Source organism: Condylura cristata, unplaced genomic scaffold, assembly GCF_000260355.1.
Source record: "Condylura cristata isolate star-nosed mole 26May11 unplaced genomic scaffold, ConCri1.0 scaffold00011, whole genome shotgun sequence".
NCBI lineage: Eukaryota > Metazoa > Chordata > Mammalia > Eulipotyphla > Talpidae > Condylura > Condylura cristata.
This window is the reverse complement of record NW_004567112.1, coordinates 57,317,244-57,337,265: the sequence shown is the minus strand read 5'-3', so window position 1 is coordinate 57,337,265 and position 20,022 is coordinate 57,317,244. Positions and strand designations below refer to the sequence as shown.

Genomic DNA, 20,022 nt, shown 5'->3' with positions numbered 1-20,022 from the left:
TAGCCAGAGAAGCCTTACCTTACCAACTTCAAGTGCATTGCACTGCTGTAATCTCACCAGTTCTCTTGACCATAACACATCTTAGTTAAAATGTTGACCTGTATAGGAGGCCCTTCTTGTGGTCTCACAGAACTTTTCTTGAAGGATTCTGGGACTGCTTCAAGAGTTGGATAGGAAACAGTGATTGTTGAGAGTAACCTCATACAGCCTTCAGTACGCAACCCTAGATTTTAGGAAAGGAGGTTGGAAGGGACTTTCCAGGCTAAAGGAGAGGCAAGACCCAAAGCCATCTGGCACATAGTAAAATACTAGTGCCTCAGTGAGTGGTGTCAGGGGAGGGGCACAGTCAGACAAAAGCTGTAGTTGGATTTAGTGGGCCTGGAACAGGTGTGGGCTGTGTGTCCATGTGGTATAGGTATCTCTGAATGAACACACATGCTCAGTTTTGTTTCTTCGAAAGATACTTGATTCAGTGTTGTGTTTTGCCTCCTGCTTATCTCTAGGAAGTAATTGGATTATGATGAGTATTTCTGAATTCCAAAATTTTCTAATTTTTTTTGTGGTTTTCTGTTAAGGTCTTTTTATGGTTAAAAAGAGTGGGTGGTGCTGGAATTTGAGAGGCTTCAGGTAACTTTTCAGTGACTATGAGATAGTCATTTTTCAGGGGAACCCTTGGAGGATGGGATGGAAAGCCTTTCTAAAGAAAATAAGCACCATGAAAGGCACCCATCAGACTTCTACAACTAGTAGTAGAAAGGAGTGTGTGAGTACTGAATGTTGAGTCAATAGAAAGCTCTCCAGTGGTCTAGGCACTTGGTGATGTCACTTGATGTTTATAAAAACTTGATTAAAGTAATTCTTAGCTCTCTGTTGAAGGAGGTAGCTACATTTGTTTAGGAGCATCAATCCCAAACACAAGTATTGTTGCCCTTGCCAACTCATGTGTATTAAACACCGTGCCTGGGAATGGGCAGTCCTTTCAGCCTCCACCCTAATCTGAGGGCCTGCATCTCAAGTTACTGAGCCCCAAAGAGTTATTTAGGTCTGGTCCATTACCTTAGAACTGAGGAGTTAGGGGCCAGTAGTAAAGACACTTGGCTTGGCGTGATACAAATAAAACTGCTACTTTTTCTCTTTTTTAAAAAGACTTACTTATGCATGTAAGAGCTAGGATCTAGGCCAGAGGTTGGCAGAGGGAGGGAGGGGAGTGATGAGAGGATTCCCCGGAGAGTGGGGAGCAGAACAGTGGGTCTCCAGGAAATACACTGCTGAGGGAAACAGCAGGTGAGACATGAGAGGTCTGCAGTCACCTTTGTTGCTGGGGATGGAGCTCAGGCTTCAGTGGCTGGTGATAGCTTGCTAGTGCTGGGATTTTTTTTTTTTTAAGATTTATTTATTTATACCTACAGAACTGGGGTACAGGCCAGAGATGCGGAGGGTGAGAGGATTCACTGGGAACAGAGTGGGGAGCAGCACAGGCAGGACAAAGTACAAAGTACACTGCTGACGGGAGCAGCGGGCGGGTCAGGAGAGGTCTGCCACACCATGTGGATCTCCTCCAGGGCAGGCTGGGGATCGAACTCATGCGGAATTGGCTTATGCTTCTTAGTGCAGTGCTTTAACCCGATGTGCCACCAGGGAGGGCCCGATAGTGCTGAGGTTTTAACCCCTGGCCACCAGGGAGGCCCTAAAACTATTACTTCTTAAAGGAACTGACTATATAATTATACCTGGTTTCAGCTTTCAAATCTAGGTGTAAAGCCAGAAAGCCTGTGCTTTTTCAGATTGTATCTGCTTCCTGTCCTTGGCTCCCCCAAGATAGCCTGAGAAGCTTTTCATTCTTTTTTTTTTTTAAAGATTTTTATTATTTGTGCATACAGAGCTGGGGTACAGGCCAGAGGCTCAGGGGCGGTGAGAGGCTTCACCAGAGACAGAGTGGGGAGCAGAACAGGCAAATGGAGGAAGTACACTGCTGAGGGGAGCAGCGGGCGGGTCAGGAGAGGTCTACCTCGCCATGTGGTCACCTCCGGGGCAAGCAGGAATCGAACTCATTCAGAAGTGGCTTTAGCTTCTCAGTGCTGTGCTTTAACCCGCTGCGCCACCAGGGAGGGCCCAGCTTTTCATTCTTTTATAAAATAAACTTGCTGGCTTAGATTTTTTTGTATGTTCTATGTTACACTTTGGGATTTGAGACACGTAGCGTTTCTTTCTTTTTTTTTCCTTTTAAAGATTTATTTTATTTATGTATATAGAACTAAGGTATAGGCCAGATGTGCAGGAGTGGTGAGAGGATTCACCAGAGGCAGAGTGGGAAACAGAACAGGCAGATCGACAAAGTACACCGCTGAGTGGAACAGCAGGCGGGTCAGGAGAGGTCTGCCAACGCCATGTGGGTCTCCTTCCTGGCGAGGAATCAAACTTGCACTGAAGTGGCTGTTAGCGAGCTTCACAGCACTACCCTTTAACCCATTGCACCACCAGGGAGGGCATGAGATATGTAGAATTTCTTGAAAATGATTTTGTAGATTATGCCCTGCTTGACCTTGATCGCGTCTTTACAACAGATCAGAAATGTTATATCTGGCATTTGATGCCAAGTTCCCATATTTCCATGCTGTGGTACAGACCACCTCAAAGTGTTGTGCTACCTTAAAGTAGCACTTGACTATTTCTCATTCAGCACTTGACTGGACTCACCTGGGTGATTCCATAGCTGGCATTTCTCAGTCACTCATGGCTCAGTGTTGATCATTCAGTGTTCATGGTATCTTTCTCATATGCTACTGCAAATAACAATTATATGTGGGATATTCTGTATATGGAATAAGCAAATAAATACAGAGACAGAAAGTAGATAAGTATTTGTCAAGAACTGGGAGGAGGGTGAGCAAAAAGTAACCACTCGTGACAGTGGATTTTCTCTTTAGGGTAATGAAAATGTTCTGGAGTTAAATAGTGATAGTGTCATACAACTTTATGATTATACTAAAAACAGCATCTGAGTTGTACACTTTTTAAGAGTTTGTTTGGGTATGTGAATTATAGCTCAATTTTTAAAAAGTAAAGTGCTATTAAATATAGAAGTAGAAAAATATAAGAAAAATCAACACAAGTGTCCAAGATGGAGGAGTTGGCAGTAATAACCAGAAGAAAACATTTAAAAACAAATTTTTGCTTATGAGTCTCTCTGGTTATAGTAGTTTATCTTAGTGACATGTTATATACAAGACCTTAGTTTGGTGGTTGGATGAAGTTTGCCATATGAAGTACAATCAGTAACAAAACCAGCATAATATTGACTATATGTAATAAACAGTATAGCAATAAAATTATATGGAGAGAAAAATCCAAAATGATGCATAAATTAAATACTATCATCGCCTCCCCCCCCTTAGCCTTACCGTAAATCAAATACATAAAGTTTACAAAGAGAAGACCCTCGCTAGTAGCCAGCAGGTTAAAGCACAACATTATGAAGCTGTCATAGCCACTGCAGCATGAGTTCGATCCCTGGCCAGGGAGGTGACCCCCATGGCGTGGCAGATCTTTCCTAATCTGCCTGCTGCTTCCTTCAGCAGTGTATTTCAGTCACTCTGCCGGTTCTGCTCCCTACTCTGGTCTTTGGTAAATCCTCTAACCCCCTACATCTCTGACCTGTACCCCAGTTCTGTATGTATAAATAATAGGTCTTTTTAAAATATTACAAAGAGATCTCAAGCAATAAACAGGATAAGATTAATAAACTTAAACCCATTCTAGGGAATGCTGCTACATTGCACACCATCAGGGATGAGGGTGGGGACCGTTCACTCATTTAACTGGGAATGGAGCCCCATGATCTCCAATACTTTGATGGGATGAGGGAGGGCTTACAGATAATATTTATATCCTCTGTTACAATGAAATTCAGAGTAAAGTAAAAATAAGGAAATTTTACAGGCTTTATTTTCTGATCATAAATCATTAAGAGTGGGAAGTGAATTTTGATTGTCTTGATTAGAAGAAAAAATGCTGAGAAGCACTTTGGTTCAAGAAAAAGATCAAGAGGATCCTCCCTGATGGTGCAATGGGTTAAGGCACAACACTGCAATCTGGCCTTGGCCACTTTAGTGCATGTTCTATCCCCAGCCCCGGAGGTAACCCATATGGTGCGGCAGACCTCTGCAGACCTCTCCTGTCTCTACCGCTGCTCCCCTCAGCAATGTGCTTCTTTGATCTGCCTGTTCTGCTCCCCACTCTGTCTCTACTAAATCTTCCCCTCCCTCCAACCTCTGGCCTGGATCCTCTCACTGACCCTGTGCCTCTGACCTGTACCCCAGTTCTGTATGCATAAATAAATAAATCTTTTTTTTAAAAAAATGAAAAATATATCAAGAAATTGGGGTTATATTATTTTTTAAATAGGAGTGCTATTCTCTATATGATGAATGATGGGGTAGAGACCAAGGGTGTTCTTTGAAAAGGCAGTCATAGGGGCCTCCCTGGTGATTCAGGGGTTAAAGTTTCAGCACTTTCAAGCTAAAGCCAGCCACTGCAGCCAGCAGGAGTTCCACCCCCAGCCAGGATGCAGACCTTTCTGTCCAGCCTGCTACTCCCCTCAGCAGTATATTTCAGTAGATCTACCTGTTCTCTCCCCTACTCTGTCTCTACTAAGTCTTCCCCTCCCTCCAACCTCTGGCCTGGATCCCAGTTCTTGCATGCATAAATAAATAAAATGTAATCTTTTTTAAAATGTCAAAACAAATTCTCAGAACAAAATCAAATAAATAGAAAACTTGCAAAGTGGGTATCTTTTGAAAAGCAAGTTTTAATATAGGTATTAAGATGATCATAGTGAGAAGCAGAGACCTGAGTATTTGTAATATGGCATGAAAACTCTTCAGGGTCCTCCAAAAAATCATCATCAGCTATTAACCCTGTAAGGTTCCTATAACAGTAATGAAAAAGTATTTTTACTACAGAAAATTTTCTAATAGTGGAAAAAGAAAACCACCTATTTGATGCTGTAAAGCGTATGTTCAAAATGCCAAACCCAAAGTTAAGAACAAGGAAAATGGTGCCACGTCTGAATGTGGAGTAGAAAATTCTGGAGCACACCAAAATTAACCACAGCCTGGGACCCTAGGCCAGTGTTTAGAGAAACTATGAAAGTACTATTTGGAAGAATGTGGTCACTTCTCTGGATGGATAGGAGGAAGCCCTTAGTGCTTATTTTAATGTCTTTAATGCTTGCTTTCTGTTTATGGCAAGCAGAAATGATTTTCTGTTTGAGTTACTGACATTTCCTTTTCCTTTCAAAAGTATATTAAAGAGTGAGATTTAAGGAAACATCAAATAAACAGTCATTTAGGTATGTATTAAAGTACGTTCAACAGTGGAATACAGTGGGTGAAGCTGGGGAAATAGGAACAGAATAGCTTTATCATCATTTCTGTCAGTTGGGCAAGACAAAATATGGAAGATATTAAGTTTGGAATAGAGATAAAAAATGTACACCCAAGGTCTGCTTCCTCTTAGAGAGTACAGGGGTATATAAAGGGAGGTGATATATTTTGCCCTTGCAGAGGTGGTCATGTCTGTACCCACCAGTGGCCCGGAGATTGAATTAGAGATAGCCTGGCCCGCAGAGGTGCCTTGAGGTCTTCCAGCCTTGTCTGTTCTTCACAATCTCTCCTCCTTGCTCAGCTACCCCTTCTTACTCAACCTGGACCCCATCTTCTCTGCATGTGCCATGCCACCTCATCTTTATTCTGTGCTTCACCATAGTCACAGGTTGCCCCATCTTACCTGGTAGAATAAATAGCAGAGGTGGGGGTGGGGGGCACTTGCTCTTTCAGTGGCAAGGCTACATGCTGACCCCTCCCTCAGCATGGTGTTATTGCCTGGTTGTGCCTATATGTTTGAGTTAGCCAGCATTAGCATTTTCATGCATTCCTTGCAGTGCTGGAGTGAAAGTCATGCACACCTACCCCTCCCAATAAAGGAATCTATTGTCAGCGATCCAGAGGAGAAATGCCTTTTTGCTAGGAACAAAATAATAGGCATTCTAGAGGTGCTAGTCATGGTAGGGGTAAGTAAGGGCAAGTGTTGTAAGATGTAGGAGTGGGTCCTCCCTGGTGGCACAGCGGGTTAAAGCACAGCACTACAAAGCTGGCAGCAGCCACTTCAGCACAAGTTCGACCCCCAGCAGACCACTCCTGACCCACCTGCTGCTCCCCTCAGATCCCCTTCATTGGTCTACCTGTTCTGCTTCCCACTCTGTTTCTGGTGAATCCTCTCACCACCCCTGTGTATTTGGCCTGTACCCAAGTTCTGAATGCATAAATAAATAATCTTTCTTTCTTTCTTTTTTTTTTTTTAAAGAAGGTGTACTGGCTCTCCGTGCCCCATCTCTGAGGCACCTTGGGGTTCTTGGACCTTTTGTTCTTCACTTACATCTTCTACACCTGAAACTTATTGCACTTTGAACGGAGCATTATGAAATCTAACCCAGGCTATCAATGTGACTTTTGCCTTTGTAATTGACAGTATGATATCATTGGGGATTTGAAAGGGTGGTCAAATGAACCTATCCTGGGCTCATTTAGGAGCTTCTAAGTGTCTTCCAGATCGGGCTCATTATGCATTTATCAGGTTATGCATTCACGAGGCACCTTTTGTTCTCCTATACTCATTATTGAAACTACCCTGAATTGACTTCATGAAGAGGTGTTGGGGGTAAGGGCGAAGGCAAGGAAACCCTCTGAACAGTTATCTGCTGTAGTGCTGGCTGCTTGTAGTCTTTTATCACTTGTACCCAATTATAGATGAAAGATGGGTTGAGTGCTGGTGGCCAGAATTTTAGATAAATGAGAGCTACTTTTGTCTTAAATGTAAACAGATAATTATAAATCAGTGTTAAAGTCTGAGTTGTGTTTCTTGCCTAGGCCCTTTCTTGAAACTGTTCTAACCAGTAATGTTTTGTCCTTTTCTTGGCAGTAATCCAGTCCCTCATAGCACTGGTGAATGACCCCCAGCCCGAACACCCGCTTCGGGCTGATCTAGCTGAAGAATACTCTAAGGACCGTAAAAAATTCTGTAAGAACGCTGAAGAATTTACAAAGAAATATGGGGAAAAACGACCTGTGGACTAAAATCTGCCATGATTGATTCCAGCAAGTGTGAGCAGAGACCCCAAGCAGTGCATTCAGACACCCCGCAAAGCAGGACTCTGTGGAAAATTGACACGTGCCACCGCCTGGCGTTCGCTTGTGGCAGTTACTAACTTTCTACAGTTTTCTTAATCAAAAGTGGTCTAGGTAACCTGTAAAGAAAGGATTAAAAATTTAAGATGTTCTAGTTCTGCTTTCTTTGTTTTAAAAATCACTGCTTCAATCTACTTTAAAAGAATGGTGTTTCTTTTCTTGTCCAAATTTATCCAAAATCTTCAATTTACCTTTAGTCCTTAATGTTCAAAAAAATGTGGTTCTCCTTTTCCCTTGCAGCACCCACTTTCTCACATTCAATTTATTTTTCACTCATTCACTTCCGCAGACCCAGACCTGGTTTCCTCTGCAAAGGAGAAGAGACGGCACTGGGATATCTGGTGACTTTTCTTCTCCTATGTAGCACTGCTGATGTGGGAGTTAGTTCATGTTCTCCAGTTTTTGACTGGAGTTTATAACATCCATAAAATGACTCCTTTAAAAGATTTTAAAACAAGCAAATCACTACCACCACCCCCACTCCCCATGAAAAAAAGAGGCCCAGCTCTTACATAAAAATCTGGCAAATGTCACTACAGCATTGATTAAATGGGCATATCCCGATGTCTGTGTGTGTGATTGAACTCCAGGCTAGCTCAGCCTGCTTGGAGAAACCTGCAACATCAGGTTGGTGGTGACCCCAGGGAAGGGCCTTTCACCCAGAGGACACTGTGCACTTGTATGAGGAATGTCTCGCCAGACAAGCTCCTGCAGCTATAGGTTGGTGTTCTTCCTGCAGCCATTTTAGAAGATGTGGTCATTGCAGACAACGTGAAGGCCAGAATGTCCATTTGAAGTTCCACGCTCATCTGTTACCGAGCTCCATCTGAATGTGCCACGGAGTTTGCTCTCCAGCTCCTCAATGCAAGCAGCCCTACCATGGCCAGCCCTTCCTCCCTCGGCACAGTGTAACCCTTTTCAGGGTTTGGAATTGGCAGGACTCCAGCCATAGCCAGCACCAGTCTGGGGTTGCCAACACCCTGCTGGCTGCTTCCTTCAGAGCACCCAGGCCAGGAACAAGACGGCTTCCCTATCCCTCTGGACTCAGCCTTTGCGGAGTCAGGCTCCATTTGAAGCTCACTCAATATCCTTTACATGTGTTTTATATTATTTTGACTGCCTTTTTTTTGTAGAAATAAAAAATTGACCTTAGAATTTATCATCAGATGAACTTGTAAGGATTTGAGTATTAATGTCTTTTTCAAAGCAAGTGAAACTGTCCCTGAAACAGTAGAGAATACCTGTCACTGACACTGAGGAAACCAATGGTCCAAATGCCTTGTGTCACCAACTCCACTTCTGATACTGGTGGCTTCCCCTTCTTGGCTGTTGGGGGAGAATAGATCCTGGGAAGACTTTAAAAGCATTGTTTTTGGTTCTATAATTGGAGACCTTTCTGGGTCTCCAAGTCTGTAAGAGCTTGATTTTAACTGCATAAGTGGGAAGTGATGGATAGGGTAGGTAGCATTTCATTGCTGAGTTGTTGGGTGCATTGCCCCTGTGGTCTCAATGAATTCAGCTTTTATAGTGCTAGGTACGAAAGGGCTAGGTTCTTGGAAGACCCCCCAGTGTGTTTGAGGTCACAAGTATACCAGACCGGCATTTCTCAATCTGTTGCACTAGCAGAAAAATGATGGACTTCATTTCACTCATGCAGATTTGTAATAAAATGCCAAATTCTGCCAGAAGCTGTCCAAATAAGACACTATTTGTTTTTATTGCTTCTCTGAATCCAGAAATATTGCCATTCTTGGAAACTGTCCCTTTGCTTCATATTTCTACCAGCACAGCTCTGCCCGCCTGTCACCCCCACTTATCTGCTCACCACGGGAGGATATCTTTCTCAAAGCCGGCAGCCCCCCCTCAGGGACTCTCAGCAGAGGCCTGGCCCTTGGAGATTGAGGCAGCAGGTGGTCGTCCCCATCTTGGCCCTGGGCAGCTTGTTTCATTTAGTGGCCAGTACTGTGTGTGGCTAAGCCCTTGGCAGGCTTTAAGTGTGCTGGCTGGCAGCCCTGGCTGTTCAACAACCAAACAGCTGGATCCACTGGAGAAGGGGAGAGCAGCCACTGCTGACCTGAGCCCACTCAGGAATTCACCCTGTCAGGTTCTAGAAGTGAAGTGTGCCGGGTCCTCCCTGTCCTCCCAGCTCTTCCCCCAAGACAGAGAATAGGCTTTCTAAGATGCTGCAATCTGGGTCTGCTGCCCTTAATAAAATGCTCTCCGATACTGGTTTGGTTGTGTGGGTTTCTTCCTTACTGGGGGTGGGCAGTGCCAGGTACCTGTGCTTTTATGGGGGCTGGGCGGTGGGGGCCCAGGTCCTTGAGCAGCTAATCAGGCAATTTCTGCCTCCTTGCTCCTTTGTTAGAGATACACAAAGTGTTCTAGTCATCTCCGGGGAACGGAAAAAGTTGTTGGGTCCAGATCATTGGAAACCTCTGGGATATCTACGAAGGGGACCACCTCCATATCCACACACATCTCTTGAGTCTGGTGAGCCAAAGGAGGACCAGACTAGGACCCCAGAAGTTTGGCTGTCTTGATCAAGATTTTGGAACTGTGGAGGATATACTTGAGGATTCAGTGAGCTGAATTATTCCAGTCAAGCCACCTTCCCAGGTGTCCCTGGTGGCCTTAGCTCAAATCTTAGCCCTGCCACCACAGTGGCCTGTGGGAGCTGACCCACATGGTGCAGCAGACCTCTCCTGTTTAACCCTCTGCTTCTCAAGCAGTGTATTTAGGTAAATCTGCCTGTTCTGCTCCTCAATCTGTGGTGAATCCTCACCCCCTGCACGTTTAACCTACACCCCAGTTCTTCTATGTAGAAGAAAAAGCCACCTCCCGACCTCTAGATGAGTGGCCTGCCAGGCACCATCAGGAGCACTAACTCAGCACAAGATCCAACCAGAGTTGTGACACTAAAATTCTCAGCTGGCTGGGAACCTGACACCAGCTAAGACCAGGCTTATCCTGGTTCCCAAGGGAACCTCTTTTGGGGTGTCCTTTCACAGGAAACAAGAATGGTCATTTCTTTTGGTCATAAGCAGATCAATCTGGGCACCACTTCATCATTCCTGTGCTGACTGTAGCCTACTTCCGTCACCTTCTGGCCCCCTGAGTTTCCTCTGGCAAGTCCCCAGGACTTCCACATTGCCAAGGCCATGGGCTGGCAGCATCTCAGCTCTGCCCCCACTTGGCTTGTTTGGCAGCACCCACCTTTGTGCTCCACCCTACAGAGCAGCCACCTGAACGGATAAAGGCAAAGCCAGAGCTAGTCTTAAAAGTTTTTCCTGCCCCCTCTGCTCTGGTTTTCCCCACCCCCACCTCCACCCCTTTCCCTTCTACAACAGGGAGAGTGATACCAATCCAAGGAATGGAGCTGAAGATGGGACTTAAGTACACAAAGCCCAAGGGAAGAATACTGAATACGTGGTAAATGGCTATTTCCTGGGGGAATGGAATGTTCTTCCTTACTGAGGGTTCCTGGAGGCACCATGTAAAAACTTCAGGATCAGAATGAAAAGGGCTATCCAATACTTTTTTTTTTTTTGAAGATTTATGTATGCATACAGAACTGGGTACAGGCCAGAGGTGCAAGGACAGTGAGAGGATTCACCAGAGACAGAGTGGGGAGCAGAACAGGCAGATTGAAGTACACTGCTGAGGGGAGCAGCGGGAGAGACAGGAGAGGTCTGCCACAACATGTGGGTCAGTCAGCTCCCTGGCCAAGAATTGAACTTGTGCTGAAGCAGTTGTGGCAAGCTTCGCAGTGCTGCACTTTAATCAGCTGCACCACCAGGGAAGCCCTGGGCTACCCAGTACTATTCAGGGACCATAACTGAGTCCCAGGGAGGAAAGTCACTGAAGAACAACCCCTGATCCATCTCAGTAGATTAGGAACCCCTCTTTGGCCCCACACTTTGCAATGTGTTCCTGCCCCACACTCCCAGTGCAGCACAGATCACAGCAAACATCCTGATATGTTGTATATCATAATCTGAGTTTGCAAGCTGCTGTGTGTCCCAGAACCAATGCACAACTTCTGTAAAAGAGTGATGAATGGGTGGGAAACAGTAAGCCCACTGCCAAAGTAGGCCTGTCATAAGAAACCACTCTAGTGGGATGTCAGCAACCAACCCACAAGGGGCCTGTGGCCCTAATATCTTCCTACCATATTGTGAAGTGGGCCTCCATTATCTGATTATCCTCCCAGTTTGGCCGCATCCTTCTCTCTTCATTCTTAATGTTTGTGGTCCTAGGGCTAGACCTCACCTTTCTTCTCTCTCCTTGGGTGACAGAACTGCTGCATCTGTGCAGACACTTATCACCTTCCCTGAGCCAGCTTCTTCCTCTTCTCAGAACAGCAGAATCCACCTCAGGGAAGTGACTATGCCAGCAGCCTTCAGTAGTGTAGCCAGACCCCACTAGGCTAAGGTGAGAAGGCGAGGAGGGCAAGGCAAATGGAAGAACCAAACTGTGATCCAGTTCACAATCATAAATGGAAGGTAGTAGGAAAGAGCCTGTGGCTGGAAGAATCCAGATGAAGGGAAGGTTAGGATGGAAAATGGAGTCAGAATACAGAGCTAAGGACACAGTCAAGTGGGTAGGAGCATGTGTGGTGGGGAGTAGAGGGTGGCAAGGAAGAGCAAGATCCCACCTATAACCCTTCAGAAAGCTGCATGCCACTCAAGGTTGCCTGAGTAGGGAGAATTCTTTTGGCAACTGATTCCAAGCCTGGTACAGTGCATGGCAAATAAATGGAAAGGTTAAGTTCAAAGTCCCGCTGTAGCACTCCTGTCTGTAACACAGAGACATTGGTGTGTCTGGTGCACAGAGAAAATAAGGTGAGACACATGAGATAAGAGGACTGTGGTATTGCATCTGCCTTTCCACCCTCTGGAACAAGTAGGACTCTGCTGCTGAGAATTCCCTGTCCCCACCTTCCCCATCTGCACCATATACCTCTTACCTGTACCCCAGTTCTTATATGCACAAATAAATAAATCTTTAAATTAAAAAACAACAACAACAACAAAACAACTAGGGTACAGGCCAGAGATGCAGGGGTGATGAGAGGATTCACCAGAGACAGAGTGGGGAGCAGAACAGGCAGATGACTGAAATACACTGCTGAGGGGAGCAGCGGGTGAGTTAGGAGATGTGGGTCACGTCTCTAGCCGGAGATCAAACTCATGTTGCAGTGGCTACGGATAGCTTCAGCTTTAACCTGTTGTGCCACCAGGGAAGGCCAGTAGATGTCTTTTTAAAATCAAAATTGAGATTATACCTCACCAAAGAAGCCTAGTGATACATTCTTGCCCCACTCTCCCAAAATAAAGAAAACCTCAGCATGAGCAAAACCACAATGTGAAACCTGTTTTACATGTCTTTGCTGGGTTAGTGACCTGGACTAAGCCCCAAGAGGAGCTTCTGTCCCTTGTGTCTATCAAGATTTTCTGGGCACAGTTTATAAAAGACCCAAGTTTAAATTATACATGTTGTTTTATTAATAAGCAAGTTCTTCCCTACATGCCTAAACAAATTGCTCAAGCTGCAAAGTGAAGAGCAGCAATGGGGCTGTCACAGGCCCATCCTGCAGCCACAGCTCTCCTCACCACTCTAAGCCATGTGGACTTGCCCAGGAAGTCACAGAACTGGCTACAGCCTCTGGCTCTGGGCTGTGCCAGGTATTCCTTCCTTGGTCCTCACTCCTGAGCACTAAAGGTTTGCTTGGCTGTCAGGGTCACAGGTGGGAGGGCTCTAAGGTTTCCAGAGTGGCTTCACCAGGAACCCCATCACCGGGTCTCTTGGAGTGCAGGTCATCAAGGGCACAGAGTTGCACTCCTTGCTGGGCAAAATGGGCCCAGAATGTGGGTGCAGTGAGGACACGCAATTCATGCAACCGCTCCCAAGAGCAGGAAAAGGCATCAGGGCCCTCACCACAACCCCCGGCTGGAGGCACACTGGGGTAGCCCGGGTGCGCCATCAGTTCGGCCGTCAGGACATGGCCCTCCGGTATTCCTTCCAGGGCCCTTGCCAGCGCCCCTGACACGCGGTGAGCGGACATGTGCCGGCCGCAAGTGCTCAGGCCCAAGAAGGCATCGGTCCACCTATGGAAGGAGGAGGAGGTGTTTAAGCAGTAAGCAGTGGGGAACAGAAGGACCTGAGAGGCGGGACTAACCCCGGGCAGACTTATCTGGGATGTGTCTCGACCCTCCAGGCCGAGGGCTGGGCTGGGCAGGGGGCAGGAGAGCTCACCGTAGGCCGTGTCTAGAGAACGGGCCGACCGCTGCCCGGGCATCGCGCTCCACCGCGCAGGCGAAGACGCGCGCGGACGTCTCCAGCCACGAACAGCCAGCTACCCCGCGCTCTAGCGGCAGCCGCGTGAAGCGCACCCCGTAAGTCTGCAGCGCCTCTGCGAACACCTGGCACACACCTGAGAGCCAGACGGGGGTCAGGGAGGAGCAAGTTCTGCCACCTGGGGCCTTTCCCACCCCATCTGGGGGCACTGCTCCCTACCTAAAAGCAACACCCCAAATATATGAACCTTTTTTATTTTAATCAAACCCACTCACCTGGGAGCACGTGCACGTGCTGGTGTCCGTCCACATGAGTAGGGTCCCTACCCAGTAATTCCCGGAAGCGACTCAGCTGGGCTTCCAGTTCTTCGCGAACCTGGAAGTAGAGGACTTTAGGCGCCTTCAACATCCGGCCCCAGCCAGGGAGGAGGGCCCTGTCCACGTGCCTCCTTGTTAATTTTCCAGTGTTCGAAACAGGCAAGCATCCAAGCGCCCAACTCCGGCCACTCCGGGATTCATGGTACCCTCGGGGCGGCGCTTTGGAAGTGATTGCCAGCATCCTCCAGCAGCCGCACTTCCGTACCTGGGGCAAGGCCACGCATCCGGCTGCCACTGCCTCCCGGAATCCCATCTTGCCGAGGAAAAATCCTTCAGGACTGAGCAGAGAAGAGGCACCGCGGCAGGCTGGGCCCACAGGGCGGCCCTCGGACAGGTTAGCGTGGAGACCCGTAGGGATTTGGTGCCTGAAGGCGAAACGTGAGCAGGAGCACGGGCGACCACTGGGCGAATGGCGCCCTAAGCCGCCCGGGCCACGTAGAGGGCGGCTCCTCACCTGCGGGCCAGCTCTGCAGCGCTCTCCGCTGCTGCGCCATTGACCAGAAGGGAAACGCTGGTTACGGCCCCCGCCAGGAAGGCCTCTACGATGCCTTCATCCCGCCGCGGGCAGTAACCAAAGTCATCCGCGGTGACCACCAGCCGCACGCGCGGCCGGGCCATGGGTGCCCGCGCGGGCGCCGGGGGATTTGAGGGGAGTAGCGGGGTAGTCTAGGCCCCGCCCCCTGACGTAACCGAAGTCACGCCCAGAAGCGGCTGCACTTCGTCTTTGTTCGCGCCATCTACCGGTTCAGGTGTGGTCTACAACGACCCACCCCCACTGCCGTTCTCTGTGTGCTCTACCCTAATGAGAACAAGTCTCCATTTAATGCAAATTGGACATGACTGCAAAAATATTCTACATGTAAAATACAGGGAAAAAATCTCCCTTATCTTTCCCAGCGGTGACCATTGTTACCTTTCTGGATAGAATCCTTCCAATAGCTTGTCTAAACAAATAATCATACCTAATCACCTCCCCATCCCAAAGATAATGATGACCACACCCATGTTATTCTTGTAATGTTTCATTTTTTTATAGTGACTATGAACATTTCCATATTTTTATCAGTCGTTTATAGTTCTTCTTTTACAAAAAAGAGGCTTTTTCTTAATTAGTAAAACTTCTAAAAAAGAAAGTAAAATAAAGTTTCTATCAATGCCTTCATTTGAGAAAGCATTAGCTCCTTTCTGTTTCAATCTCTTGAATTCTGTGCAAGACTACAACTTTTACATTCCTACCTTCATTTTTCTCTCTGTGGCCTAGAAAACTTTCCTTCTGGATAACTAAACAAATAGCCACTGTGTTTGACAGCCAGAGTTTCATCATGATGTAGCTGTCTTGATCTTCCCAAAGGAAAGTATATTATGTCCAGTCTATGAGACTGGTCATGTCATTCCTGTTTTACACATTAGGAAACTGAGACCCAGAAAGGAAAGTGACTTGCCCAAAGTGACTGTGCCAGAAGTGGCTCTGGGGCTACCCTTGAATGAAGTTCTGGGTATGCATCTGGGCCTACCCTGTCCACTTGACCTTGGCTGTTCATGGGCAGAGAGGGCAGCGCCAAGCTTTAGAGAAAAAAATACTCTAAAAGTTGAAGGTCTCAAAAATCCCTTCCCCAAGCTGTTAGCATAAAGATTGTTATATTTACTTGTGATTGTCAGGCCTAAACCATCATTCTTCACTGGAAAACTGAATCCTGAAAAAACCAGATGTCCTAGGGATTCAAAAGTAGGAACTGATATTTCTTGAGCACCCAATGTATTAGAAATATTAGAACTTAGGGCCCTCCCTGATAGCACAACGGGTTAAAGTACAGCACTGTGAGGCTATCTGCAGCCACTGTAGCATTGTTACAGGGCACCCCAGTGTGAATTGGGCTGCCTGTCTGTGGGTCCTCACCCGTGTGCTTAAAATTTAGTTGTACTGCAGGCACACACAAAAGGGTCAATGATGGGTTTATTTACAAAAAGAGGAAAGGAAAAGGAACAACCCAGGGAAAGAGAGATATAAGGTAACTAGAATATCTTACCAGTTGCCTCTCCCCCCAGAGCTACTGAAAAATCATTCCCTATTTATCCCCCAAAGTCCCAGAATGCCTGCTTAGCTCTGCCCTTGGGGTCTTCACAGTTCTCTCCTTGGTACTGCTGGGAGTTGTAGTTTCCAATCACTGGAGTAGGGGGGTGGAGTCCAGAAAGCTGGAGTGAAGTCCACAAAACTCTGAGTTCCTTCAGGACATCCTTCCCCTTAACAGCATGAATTTGATTGCTGGTCAGAGGGGTGACCCATATGGCACAGCAGACCTCACCTGACCTGCCCACTGCTCCCCTCAGCAGTGTGTTTCCATAGATCCTCCTATTCTGCTCCCCACTCTGTCTCTGGTAAATCCTCTCACCTGCTTCACACCTCTGGCCTATACCCCAGTTCTTATATGTGTAAATAAATAAATCTTTTTTTTAAATAAAAGAAAGAGATTAGGGGTGTATGACTCAGTTTCTACACCCAAGGAATGCAACTGGTAGACAATTAACCACAAGATTTCAGCATAGTCTAGGACAGGATTTTCAGTAAATTCTGTTTGGTGTGTACTGAGGGGGAGGTCTTTCAGTAGGGTGCAGGAGGAGTTACTGGGCAGTGGGGGAAAGTAGGGTGAAATGATGAAGATACAGGCCTCTTATTGGGGTATCCCGTACGCTGTATGACATTTTTATTTAACTTACATACTCCCATATGGAAGGATACTCAACTCTTTACAGCAGAGAAGCAGAAAGTTTGAGTCATCACACCCAAAGGAAACAGCAGAGCTAGGAATTGAAGCTACATCTATGACTCAGAGCCGGCATCTTCCACTAAGCTCAGGCAGACTGCAGAGTGAAAAGGGCTTAAGAAAGATCCACCGGGTTGTTCACAATGGGCAGAGAACTCTGGTAAGGCGCAGAGTAGGAGGCCTAGGATAGTGCAAAATTAGATGTACAGAGGCTTGGTCCCTTCAATTCCCCTAAGATCAGGTGTTGAAAGAGAATCCGAGGGTTTCCTGCCTAGCAGAGTCGATCCCGGCGTATTCCTCTCCCCGCTGCCTGAGAGAATGAGGGCCGGGCAGTCGGGAGATGCGGGGCGGAGCCAAAGTGTCCCCGCCCCACGATTGTGCGGCTCCGTTGAGAGCCAATCAAAATGCCTCATGCAAATGAGAAAGCAGGTAGCCTGTAGGAAGACCCCAAAGCACAGTGTCCCCGCCCTCCAGTGGGCTCAGAACGCCCTGGCTTGGCAGCGGGTGAAGCGCAGACTGTGGGAGCGGGATGATTCTGGTTAGCAGTAGATACAAGGGCTTCCCAGACTCTGGGAGGAGATCTGGGAGGGTCGCATATACTCAACCCTAGAGGGTTGGGAGGCAGGATACAACGATCCCTCATCCCTGATGATTCTGGTTAAAGGCGGTGCCCAAATGCGCGGAGGTGGAGGGAGGACTAAGGTATGGGGAGACTCCTAGTAAAGGAAGGGCAGATGCATGAAGTTTGAGAGTGCAGGAAGTGAGGGAGTTAGAAAACCGGTCACCACTGGCCAGTGGTGGACCAACAGACTCAGGAAAGCTTGCTTAGAGACCAAGGGGAAGCCTCACACTATTTACCTACCTAGCACAGAGAGGAACTTCGGTGTCTGTGTTGCAGCACTGAAGAGAGAGGTGGCAGGCATTGGACCTGGTCATCAGCACCATGACCAGCTGCCGACACCACTCCGGATACTTGGCGGATGATGAGGCTGGCCACACCACTTATGTGGCTCAGGTAAGTGTGCTCAGCAGGGTCCTGATCCTCAGATCCCCCAATATGTTCCCCACCAACTCTGGTACCCCAGATCATACAGCACCCTCTTTGTTGTCTTCCTTTGATCACCTTTCTGGGCCTCTTAGTGGTGGCTTTATCACTGTGACCATTTTTGACTCCTGTTGGGTGCTAATCACCTACAATTCATTCCCTGTGTATCCCTGACCTCCAGCAGCCTGGAGAAGAACTTAGTGAAATAGGATCCTAGATTGTGAGTATGGAATCCACTGAAGGCAGCCAGCAGGAGCACAGGGGTCATCCCAAAGGTGATCAGTTTAGAGCAACAATGGAGACAGGCCTGGCCTGCTCTGTGGACATATGAGGAGCACTTGTGGGACTCAGAAGGGTTTGTCATTGCCTTTTTATGCTCCACTGTAAAGGCAGAATAGGCTTTCAGACTTGGCCAGATCTTGTGTACATAAAATGTATAGGCCAGGGAAGTATTCATGGCAACTCTAAATAGTAGAAGCTCACTTTGCAGAAGAGCAGATTGGATCTCAAAAAGGAAAGGAGATATGCTCATGGATATATGCTATGGTCATATACCCTGAAGGTGGCAGAGCCAGTGTCCAAACCTATTGCTGCCTTACTGCAAAATATAGTTCCTTCTGCTGCCCACTCCTTACCTAGATCCTGATGCCATAGGAGGACCTCAGGGACCCCTTACCCTGTGATCTTCTCTGCCAACTATGATATACCTTTTGCTCATGTGCAGCCACCTAAGAAGCCACTGTTCCCAGAAATGGGGCACACCTCCAAGCTTGGCCACATGCCACACCCACCACCGACTTATGGCCCCAAAGGCAGCTCAGGACTCCACAGTCACTGCAGAAAACCAAAGGGCCCGCAGCCCTTTGGCAGCTTTCTGGATTTCCTTGTCGAGGGCCAGGTGTTGGATAGCCTACAGACGGTGGTGGAGGAGGCAACTGAGCGAGTAGCCACTATGAAGACAGAGGCTGGTGTGCCGCTGGTGGAGGTGCAAGACCCAGTGGAGGTGCCGTGTGGTCAGCAGCGCAGGCGTGCTCGGCCCAACCTTAGTACTGTGCTCCGGCACCGTGCACAGCCCAGCCTCTGCACTGGGGTCCCCAACAACTACCCATCTTGTTCCAGTTCCATGTCTGATTCTTCCAGCAGTTTCATGACTGGCTGGATGGGTTCCCATAGCCAGGATGGCTACCTGGGTTCCCGTGGTTTAGGCGCACTGCCACCCATAAAGGACAGGCTCCTGATGGAGAAGAACCTCAAACGGCTGCTGCGACTGGAAAATAAAGGGGTAAGATTTGGAACCATGGTACAGGAGGGGGTGTGGAATGGATCCCAGTCCAGAGCCTAGGGCCAGGGCCACGCCTGATTTGGCTGCTCATGGACACCTCTGAAATTCCCCCTTTTTCTGCAGAAAGGCCTGGGTCTACCCAGATCCCTGAAGGACTCCCAATTCTGGGAGTCACTGGATAGCCAGGCTAGCAGCCAGTGGACCTCGGAGCAGCCCCTGTCGTGGTTCTCAGGCCTGATGGGCTCCACCATGAGCACACCTGAAACATCAGAGGCAGGGATTGGAGAGCACGATCTCATTTTCCTCAAGCGAGAGTTCAACAAGGAGATCCAGTCCTTGCTGAGCCAGCCACTGTCCTTCAACCTGCCTGGCTACTGTTCTTTCCGAGAGCCCCACCGTACCCTCGACTTCCTGGCAGAGCACCACCTCTTCCCTGACCTGCAGCATGTCATCAACCAGGCTGTAGACAAGCTCTGTGGAGCCCGCCGCCACGATGGCTGTCCTCTCTTTCCATCAACAGAATGGGAGGCTGCCAGAGGGCCTAATTCCAATCCCAAGCAAGGTTCCAAGCCGATAGCCTTTACTGATGAGGAGGAGCCCAATGAATTCAACGAGTCAATACCCAACACAGCCTCCAACTCTAAGATGGTTTGGAGAAAGAGCAACAAGGGCAGAGGACGGGGCAAACCTAAGGAAGGTGGTTCCCCTGTGTCTAGTGCCCAGGTGACCACCAGATTCACACTCAAGGTGACACCTACAGAAAAGTCCAAGGTCCCCAGCCCTTCCCTCTCCCCCAAGCAGGAAGTGCCTGACCAGGATGGTGAAGTAAAAAAATCACCCATGCCCACTTCTAGGCCCTCCCTAACCTTCCTGCAGAGACCTCAGCCCTGGCGAAGGCTGCACCTCACATTGCCTTCACCCAGGACTGTGGTAGAATTGCCCTCTGATCAGACCCACCCCACAACCCCAGTCATAGCAGCACCACCCTCCCCCTGCATTCTGTCTTGCCACTGCC

The 20,022-nt window shown here is 47.9% G+C and overlaps 3 protein-coding genes across 4 annotated transcripts in view; 2 read left to right on the top strand and 1 right to left on the bottom strand.

The window, feature by feature from the left end:
- Positions 1-9,471, top strand: part of UBE2L3 (ubiquitin-conjugating enzyme E2L 3) — a 49,140-nt gene extending 39,669 nt beyond the window's left edge. Inside the window, exon 4 of the mRNA XM_004680941.2 lies at positions 6,979-9,471. Coding sequence (XP_004680998.1) covers positions 6,979-7,133 — 155 coding nt within the window. The 3' untranslated portion in view covers positions 7,134-9,471. The remainder of the gene's footprint in view (positions 1-6,978) is intronic.
- A 3,259-nt stretch (positions 9,472-12,730) lies between these two features.
- YDJC (YdjC homolog (bacterial)) lies at positions 12,731-14,563 on the bottom strand. 2 transcript variants are annotated; one of them, XM_004681104.2, is made up of 5 exons: positions 14,373-14,563; positions 14,124-14,283; positions 13,817-13,916; positions 13,500-13,677; positions 12,731-13,351 (listed from the first exon to the last, which is right to left on the bottom strand). In XM_004681104.2, the coding sequence occupies exons 1-5, from the start codon at positions 14,534-14,536 to the stop codon at positions 12,985-12,987; spliced, it is 969 nt and encodes a 322-aa protein (XP_004681161.1). In that variant the 5' UTR covers positions 14,537-14,563; the 3' UTR covers positions 12,731-12,984. The 2 variants fall into 2 exon arrangements, with proteins under 2 accessions (XP_004681161.1, XP_012578879.1); XM_012723425.1 differs by having other exon boundaries at positions 13,817-14,283.
- A 3,060-nt stretch (positions 14,564-17,623) lies between these two features.
- The window catches only part of CCDC116 (coiled-coil domain containing 116), a 4,729-nt gene continuing 2,330 nt past the window's right edge, over positions 17,624-20,022 (top strand). Inside the window, exons 1-3 of the mRNA XM_004681103.1 lie at positions 17,624-17,701; positions 18,450-19,007; positions 19,131-19,778. Coding sequence (XP_004681160.1) covers positions 17,624-17,701; positions 18,450-19,007; positions 19,131-19,778 — 1,284 coding nt within the window. The remainder of the gene's footprint in view (positions 17,702-18,449; positions 19,008-19,130; positions 19,779-20,022) is intronic.